The 9,785-nt window shown below is 41.6% G+C and overlaps 1 protein-coding gene across 2 annotated transcripts in view; it reads left to right on the top strand.

Annotated features, from left to right (window-relative positions):
* Positions 1-219: 219 nt before the first annotated feature.
* The window catches only part of ZAP70 (zeta chain of T cell receptor associated protein kinase 70), a 258,830-nt gene continuing 249,264 nt past the window's right edge, over positions 220-9,785 (top strand). Inside the window, exon 1 of one of the 2 annotated variants that reach the window (XM_073544114.1) lies at positions 220-299. Coding sequence is in view for 1 of the 2 variants with exons in the window: in XM_073544107.1 (XP_073400208.1) it covers positions 254-299 (46 nt within the window). In the remaining variant the exon portion in view is untranslated. The remainder of the gene's footprint in view (positions 300-9,785) is intronic. The other variant, XM_073544107.1, reaches the window with a different exon arrangement.

The following is a 9,785-nucleotide window of genomic DNA, read 5'->3' as shown; positions in this document are numbered from 1 at the left end:
CATTCCACAATGTCATCTGTTACTAAACTCATAAAATAGAATTTCTGAACAAGTCTTCGATTTCTACAGAACTTTAACAAGTTTGAGTAAAGGGGGAATTCTGCAGGTGCGAGCTTTTCGGTATCTTACAAAGTCATCAAGCTTATATTTTGCTGTCTGTGTTCTGATGTTCGTGTTGCTCCTCCTTCTCTTCCCCTTCTTTGAAATGAGGGTATAGGCACCTAACATCAGTTGTGAGAAGACTCGTCATTAAATGTCTACACCACCCCACATGTTGAAGAGTTTGTCACAGGATTCAGGTAATAATTATGCTTCTAACTATAGTTACAGAAAAAAAAGCATAATTTAGGAGCAGTATATGGGGAACACATTTGAATTTGGCTAAAAGATTGGCCATAATCACCGAGAGCGAGGGAGTCAAGAAATTAGAGAAAGTTTAATAGTAAAAATTGCAAGGTCAGGTTTGAAGAGCTAATGATAGAAATAGAGTGAGGTTAAAAGAATCAGGTCAAAGGGACAAATAGACCAGCACTGGTTTAATGGTCAGTACTAGAAGAGAAGCTAGAGACTCATATAAGATTGTGGCAAGAAAACCAAATGCATCTAAGCCAGCAGTATTTTGCCCTTGAAGATATTATGTCACATTTTTCAGTAGTCTGAGAAAATAGCTACCCTACTCTTGAAATTGGGCATAGCTTTTATTGCTTACATGAATTCACCAGTTTTTGACATTCTGGCCATAAAACATTTCATAAAAACTTGATTTTTTTATATTTTAAAGCGCTGATAAGAAAATGATGTGTTATGTATGGAGATTATATATATATATATATATATATATGGATACATATGTGTTATACGTGGGAAAACAAGTAAAATCGGCAGTGTATAAAATACTCTTTTTACTTTCTTTTATACAGGTAACATATATACAGTGTGGAAAATAAGTATTTGATACACTGCCAATTTTGCAAGTTTTCCCACCTACAAAGAATGGAGAGGCCTGTAATTGTTATCGCAGGTACACTTCAACTGTGAGACAGAATCTAAAAATAAAAACTAGAAAATCACATTGTATGATCCTTAAATAATTAAATAGCATTTTATTGCATGAAATAAGTACATGATCACCTACCAACCAGCAAGAATTCTGCTATCACAGACCTGTTAGTTTTTCTATAAGAAGTCCTCATACTCTGCACTCATTACCTGTATTAATTGCACCAGTTTGAACGTGTTACCTGTATAGAAGACACCTGTCCACACAATCAATGACACTCCAATATCTCCATCATGGCCAAGACCAAAGAGCTGTCTAAGAACACCATGGACAAAATTGGAAACATGCACAAGGTTGCGGATGGGCTACAGGACAATAGGCAAGCAGTTTGGTGAGAAGGCAACAACTGTTGACACAATTATTAGAAAATGAAAGAAACACAAGATGTCTGTCAATCTTCCTCATTCTGTGGCTCCATGCAAGATTTCGGCTCGTGGGGTAAGGATGATTCTGAGAAAGGTCAGGAATCAGCCCAGAACTACACAGGAGGACCTGGTCAATGACCTGAAGAGAGCTGGGACCACAGTCTCAAACTAGTAACACACTATGCAGTCATTAAATCCTGCAGGGCACACAAGGTCTCCCTGCTTAAGCCAGCACATGTCCAGGCCCATTTGAAGTTTGCCAGTGACCATCTGCATGATTCAGAGGAGGCATAGAAGGTCATGTGGTCAAATGAGACCAAAATAGAACTATTTGGTATCAACTTCACTTGTCCTATTTGGAGGAAGAAGTAGAAAGCGTACAACCCCAAGAACACTGTCCCAAGCGTGAAGCATGGTGAGGAAACATCATACTTTAAGGGGTGCTTTTCTGCAAAATGGGACAGGATAGCTACATCGTATTGAAGGGAGGATGGATGGGATCATGTATCGCAAGATTTTGGCCAACAACCTCTTTCCGAGTATGACAATGACCCAAACACACAGCCATAGCAACTAAGGAGTGGCTCGGAAGCGTTTCAGGGTCCTGGAGGGGCCTAGCCAGTCTCCAAACCTGAACCCAATAGAAAATCTTTGGATGGAGCTGAAACTGAATGTTGCTCAGTGATAGCCCCGAAACCTGAAACATCTGGAGAAGATCTGTAAGGAGGAGTGGGCCAAAATCCCTGCTGCAGTGTGTGCAAACTTGGTCAAGAACTACAGGAAATGTCTGACATCTGTAATTGCAAACAAAGGTTTCAATAGCAAATATTAAGTTTTTTTATTATATTTATTATTTAATGCAATAAAATGCAAATTAATTATGTAAAATCATACAATGTGACTTTCTGGATTTCTTTTAAGATTCTGTCCCTCAGTTGAAGTGCACCTACGATAAAAATTACAGACCTCTCCATTCTATGTAGGTGGGAAAACTTGCAACGGCAGTGTATCAAATACTTATTTTCCCCAATGTATATATAGATGTGTGTGTGTGTGTATATATATATACTGTATATATATATATTATATATGTCTACACATATATGTATATACACACATGTATACAGTATATATACAGCATATGAGTGAGTTTATATTAAGATACACACATTATTACATGTGTAATATCTATCTATCTATCTATCTAAATATATAATATATATATATATATATCTTGTATGTGACGCTAAGATTTACTATTATTTGACACAAAATTGTTATCATATTTGTCTGTGTGAGTTCCATAATCAAATATGTAATTATAGTAATAAATATTAATAATAAAATGATATTGATTAAGTACTATAAAATAATCTATAAACCTAGCATAAAAAACAGCAGACGATATATTTATGCAAGCTAGGTGTCCATAACCTTTAAGTGCATTATTCTTAATTTTAGGATGTGGTACAATTATCACATAGTTTTTGACTTTTAGCTGCTTTGCGAATTCTGTAGAACAACTAATAAATATTTTCCATTGCTAAAGATAGCGTAAGAGAGACAAAGAAACATTTATAATGCAGAAGACGTTGATAAGGCGGCATGACCTACTTTACTAAAAACTATGCTGCTTTAGTCTTCACCCCCACTCTTTCCAAGTCACATGTGTAGTTAACAAGTCTGGTATGTGATACTGTGCTTGTGACAGTAGACTAATCATTTAAAAAAAATAAATGTATTTCCTGATCAAATTTAATATACATAGCACGATGTTATCTGCCGACTTGAGAATGGAAAAATCAGTTATAGGTACAGTTATTTCTAAGTCTGATGCAGAAATGAGTAGCGATTGTTCTTGCCACATAATGTACTTTGCTACACAAGTTCCACTGTTAACAGATATTCTCTAATCTTTGTTGCAAGGTGACATATTATTGATTTCTGGCATGGAATTTCTTGATTTTGAGGGCAGACAGCCACATTTCTAGCGCGAGGATGGCATCTCAATCCTTGGACTGACCATCGGCTCTCCTGACCTGAGTGTGGCAGCTGCATAGAAAAACCTCATGCTGTCATTCTCAGGTCAGGAGAGGTGTCGGGCCAGTCCGTGCAGGGCGATGTGATCCTCGCATGAGAAACATGGCCGTCTGTCTAACCCCTTACAGAGAGTTTATCATTTCTCTCATCTCTATATCACGTTTACCCTTATCTGCAGGAGTGTAGCGTGACCGGTCAGCGGTCCCGGCGCTCGGGAAGGAACTCAGACCACGGGGCTGTCAGAGGGACCAGTGCAGGAACACAGCTTGGGAGGTCGCAGGACCTGTGGAAGGGGCGGAGCGCTTGCAGAAGCACTCAGAGGCTGCAGGACCTACCACCACGTGACCTGTGATGTCAGAGGAGGCGGAGCTTATCGCAGGGACGCTGAAGTGACAGGCAGAGGGCTCAGAGAGCCAGGGGTTTATACAGTAGCGATAGTCAGGCAATCCAGAAGTCATACACAGAAGAATCAATGCGGTACAGAGTCAGGCAGAGCAAGAATGGTCAGGGAAGCAGGAGGTCAGGCACGGGTCGGGCTGCACGGTACAAAATCAGAAAGTCAGAGAGTAGTCTAGGGGAGCCAAAGGTCAGAACACGGGTCGAGCAGGACGGTACCAAATCAGGAAGCCAAGAGACAAAAACCAAAATCCAGACCAGGTCATACACACCACAAACACGGAAAAAGGCGAGAGGCACTTAGCAAAGGCAGGGTCGGACACACTCAAGTATGAAGTATAAACGACAGGGAAGGTTGCTCGCCTGTGGCCATAAATACCCTCCCTGAGACCAAAGAGAGGCTCCAACCATTAACCCTTCACTTGTCAGACCAAAATGCCAGATACCATGATATTAACCCTTCGCTTGTCAGACCGAAATTCCAGATACAATGACACTCTAGTGCTGGAGTAACTTTATTCTCCAGAAAATAACAATTCTAAGTTGTCAGTTACTGCACAGACAGCTCAGCACTGAGGGGTGTAATCGTTACATATAGACTACTCAGACAATCAGCATAGCATATAGCACTAAATATTGTCCACCTTTACCAGATTTAACTAGCTGCGGTGACGGTCCTTACTAAGGTCATTATGCAATCTTCATTGTCACTGTTTTCACTGCGGATTGTGCTGCGGATTTTTCCACGCAGATTTGGAAAAATCTGCAGGTCAAAAGACCTGCGGTTCACCTGCGGATTAGCCTGCGGTTTTCCCCGGCGGTTTGACACCTGGACAACGGAGCAGGTGTAAAACCGCTGCGGATTCCGCACAAAGAATTGACATGCTGGGGATTTAAAACCGCAGCAAATACGCGCGGAAAAATCCACAGCGTGTGCACTGCGTTTTTCATTTTCCATTGACTATAGTGGTACTGTACAACGCAGCAGAAACTGCTACGGATCCACAGGGCCAAAACCGCAGCAGAATCCGCAACTTGTGCACATGGCCTAAAAGGTCAGTGAACAAAAGCAGGTCACTAGAGGTCACTGAATGGAGCAGGTGCTGCCTTGTTCGACTGTATGATCAGCTTGAACACTTTTTAAAACATTTCTGCTCTGTGCCAATTTCTTGGAGAATTTTGTTTCTGAGATTGCTGCCTCTAGTTTGCATATAGTTCCTGCTAATCGCTACAGATACTAAATCTTTCACATTATCACTCACTTTCTCAGTGTGGTGAGCAAGTAAAGGGCGCATAGCAATCATTTATATATATACTATACATCTGGGAACAGTCTGAAATTTAAAGCTATGTACCCACGTATGCAGAAAAAAACGGACTCCTTCCCAGGATAAACGTGCGTTTTTTGCTCTTTTTTTTTTGCGCGATTTTTGTGCATTTTTGCGCTTTTTTATGCATTTTTTACATCCTCCTGCTCATAGAATATAGTTAGAAATGCAGATTTTTCCACGAAATTAATGAGCATGCTGCGTTTTTTACCGTGATACTTTTTTTCGTGGAAAAAAACCCAATGTGCACAAAAAGTGCGGAATTCATTAAAATGAATGGGATGCTTCTTGTAAGTGTTTTTAAGCATTTTTGCCAGAAAAACGCTTAAAAAACGAGGAAAAAAACGCTTACGTGGATATACAGCCTAAATCTAAGTCTAAATATAAAAAGAGTTGTTTAATCCACTTTACAATTCCTATGAAGTCCCGCATACACAGATGCTATTTTAAAAGCTTAAGAACTTGGGTACAATAGGCACTGCTTAGGATACAATTGTGTTTTTACATCCTCTATGATCAAGCAAGAGAGCATATGAGAAATATATGCCAAATATATCTACTATATTAATATACAGCAATTTTACTCATTTGGTCTGTTGAATATGCTAAAAAATTTCCAGGAGATTTTAGCTAGTATGAAAGAGAGTAGTGTTATTGGGTTTGCTTTATTCTGTTTGCATTTCTTCAGGATTATATAATTAGCGGGTTGAACAGAGACCTAACCCTTTCAGCTATTAACAAATCTTGTAGAAGCATGTTACATTTTTTAGTACTTTTGGGACTGAAAAAGTGACACTTCAGGACTTTATGAACTATTCTCTGTTCAAGAAAAACAGTTCAGTTACATAATTAGTTTACAATAAGAATTTTGAATATTTCAAGAAGTAACCATATAATGTCAAATCCTTCTGTTTAGACAAACTTGGATATATAAAGTCATGTAAAAACATTGTACCATTTTCATTTTTTGCTCCCCTTCTCCTCAGAGCCATAACTATTTTTTATTTTTGGTCAAAATGGCCATGTGAGGGCTTGTTTTTTGCGGGACAAGTTGTACTTTTGAATGACACCATTAGTTTTACTATGTCGTGTAACAGAAAATGGAAAAAATTCCAAGTACAATGAAGTACAATATACATGTCAGCTGTGATAATCAGCTGACACCCGACTGCAATCAGTCGCTCTCCCCCCGTGAGCGCCGCTGATCGATGATGGTGTACTATTCCATCCATGGGCATTAAGTCCCAGGGCACATGGATGAAATAGTACATCTAAGGTCAGAAAGGGGTTAATGGACACCAGTGATTGTTTTCTCATGATATATTGTATTTCATAATACTAATTTTAGTTTGTTCGATATGACTTGTGCTTATTTGTGAAAGTATCGGAAATTTGGCAAAAATGTTGAAAATTTCGCGATTTTAAAATGTTAATTCTTATGCCCTTAAATCAGAGTGTTATATCACACTGAGGCCGGTTTCACATTAGCGCTTTTTCAGCGCACGCACGGCCGGGGGTAGCTCCGCCCCCGAGCCGGCTCTCTGCCCGGCGTGCCCGCCCCTTGCTTGTAGCACCGCCTACTAGCGGACAGCGGCGCCTGCGATCGGCGCACCCTATCTTTAGCATAGGGTGCGCAGATCGTGCGCAGGCCGTGCGCTAGTTGCGCTTTGACCTGCGCTGCGCACTTTTGACGGTGAGCCGTGCGCGCCAAAATCCGAAAAGTTTGATTTTGGCGCGCACGGCGCACCGTCAAAAGTGCGCAGCGCAGGTCAAAGCGCAACTAGCGCACGGCCTGCGCACGATCTGCGCACCCTATGCTAAAGATAGGGTGCGCCGATCGCAGGCGCCGCTGTCCGCTAGTAGGCGGCGCTACAAGCAAGGGGCGGGCACGCCGGGCAGAGAGCCGGCTCGGGGGCGGAGCTACCCCCGGCCATGCGTGCGCTGAAAAAGCGCTAATGTGAAACCGGCCTAATGAGTTCAGAAATAACATTTACCAAAGTAGATGTCCACTTTACATCTGCATCATTTTTGAAACATATCTTTTTTGTTAGGAAGTTAGGATGATTAAAAGTTGATCAGCAATTTCTCATTATTCTAACAAAATTTACAAAAACAATTTTTTAGGGACCATATCACATTTGAAGTAACTTTGAGGGGCCCACATAACAGAAAAAATACAAAAGTAACATCATTCTAAACTATGCACCCCTAAAATTCTTCAAAACCACATTTAAGAAATGTATTAACTCTTCAGGTGCTTCCCAGGAATTAATGCAATGTGGAAAGAAAAAAATTAACCTTTAACTTTTTTTTCATAAAAGGGAAGGACCGCCATTTAACTTTTAGAGCGCAAAATTGACTGAAATCATTAGCGGAAGCCATGTCACATTTGGAGAGCCCCTGATGTGCATAAATAGTGAAAGCTCCCCACAAATAACCCCATTTTGGAAACTACACCCATCAAAGAGCATACACTGCTCAAAAACATAAAGGGAATACTTAAACAGCAGAATATAACTCCAAGTAAATCAAACTTCTGTGAAATCAAACTGTCCATTGAGGAAGCAACACTGATTGACAATCAATTTCACATGCTGTTGTGCAAATGGAATAGACAACAGATGAAAATTATTGGCAATTATGAAGACACCCTAAATAAAGGAGTGGTTCTGCAGGTGGGGACCACAGACCACATCTCAGTACCAATGCTTTCTGGCTGATGTTTTGGTCACTTTTGAATGTTGGTTGTGCTTTCACACTTGTAGTAGCATGAGACAGACTCTACAACCCACACAAGTGGCTCAGGTAGTGCAGCTCATCCAGGATGGCACATCAATGCGAGCTTTGGCAAAAAGGTTTGCTGTGTCTGTCAGCATAGTGTTCAGAGGCTGGAGGCGCTACCAGGAGACAGGCCAGTACACCAGGAGACGTGGAGGAGTCCGTAGGAGGGCAACAACTCAGCATCAGGACCGCTACCTCCGCCTTTGTGCAAGGAGAAACAGGAGGAGCATTGCCAGAACCCTGCAAATTGACCTCCAGCAGGCCACTGTGTCTGTGTCTGCACAAACGGTTAGAAACCGACTCCATGAGGATGATCTGAGGGCCCGACATCCACAGATGGGGGTTGTGCTCACAGCCCAACACCGTGCAGGATGCTTGGCATTTACCACAGAACACCAGGATTGGAAAATTCACCACTGGAGCCCTGTGCTCTTAACAGATGAAAGCAGGTTCACATTGAGCACGTGACAGACGTGACAGAGTCTGGAGATGCCATGGAGAGCAATCTGCTGCCTGAAACATCCTTCTGCATGACCAGTTTGGCAGTGGGTCAGTAATGGTGTGGGGTGGCATTTCTTTGGAGGGCCGCACAGCCCTCCATTTGCTTGCCAGAGGTAGCCTGACTGCCATTAGGTACTGAGATGAGATCCTCAGACCCTTTGTGAGACCATATGCTGGTGCGGTTGGCCCTGGGTTCCTCCTAATGCAGGACAATGCCAGACCTCATGTGGCTAGAGTGTGTCAGCAGTTCCTGCAAGATGAAGGCATTGAAGCTATGGACTGGCCCACCCGTTTCCCAGGCCTGAATCCGATTGAGCACATCTGGGACATCATGTCTCGCTCCATCCACCAATGTCATGTTGCACCACAGACTGTCCAGGAGTTGGCAGATGCTTTAGTCCAGGTCTGGGAGGAGATCCCTCAGGAGACCATCCACCGCTTCATCAGGAGCATGCCCTAGGCGTTGTACAGTAGCGAGGTCATACAGGCACATGGAGGCCACACACAATACTGAGCATCTTTTCCTTGTCATGAGGCATTTCCATTGAAGTTGGATCAGCCTGTAATTTGATTTTCCACTTTGATTTTGAGTATCATTCCAAATCCAGACCTCCATGGGATATGCATTTTGATTTACATTGATAATTGTTATGTTTTATTGTTCTGAACACATTCCACTATGCAATGAATAAAAATTTGCAACTGGAATATTTCATTCAGAGATATCTAGGATGTGGTATTTTAGTGTTCCCTTTATTTTTTTGAGCAGTGTATGTAAATGTATGGTGAACACCTTGATCTCCCAGGTGCTTCACAGAAGTTTATAACATAGAGCCGTGAAAATAAAAATAACATTTTTCACACATATAAGTTCTTTTAGCCCCAATTTTTTTCACAAAGGTGCAACTTTTACTGAGTACGTCGATTCTGCATATGTGGGGGAAAACTACTGTTTGGGTGCACAGCAGGGCTCGGAAGGGAAGGAGCACCGTTTGACGTTTTGAAAGCAAAATTGGCTGAAATTGAGAGCGGACGCCACCTTGCGTTTGGAGAGCCCCTGATGTGCCTTAACAATGGAGCCCCCCTCAAATGACCCCATTTTGGAAATTACACACCTCAAGGAATGTATCTAGAAGTGTGTGAACCCTCAGGTGCGTCACATAAGTTTATAACTTGGAGCTGTGAAAAAAGAAATGACATTTTTCCCACAAAAATGTTCTTTTAGTCCCAAATTTTTTATTTTCACAAGGGTAACAGGAGAAAGTGGAACACAAAATTTGTTATGTAATATCTTCTGAGTATGCAGATACCCCA

Source organism: Dendrobates tinctorius, unplaced genomic scaffold (genome assembly GCF_039654945.1).
Source record: "Dendrobates tinctorius isolate UK_male_01 unplaced genomic scaffold, ASM3965494v1 ptg000011l, whole genome shotgun sequence".
Lineage (NCBI taxonomy): Eukaryota > Metazoa > Chordata > Amphibia > Anura > Dendrobatidae > Dendrobates > Dendrobates tinctorius.
This window is presented reverse-complemented; position numbering and strand designations above follow the sequence as displayed.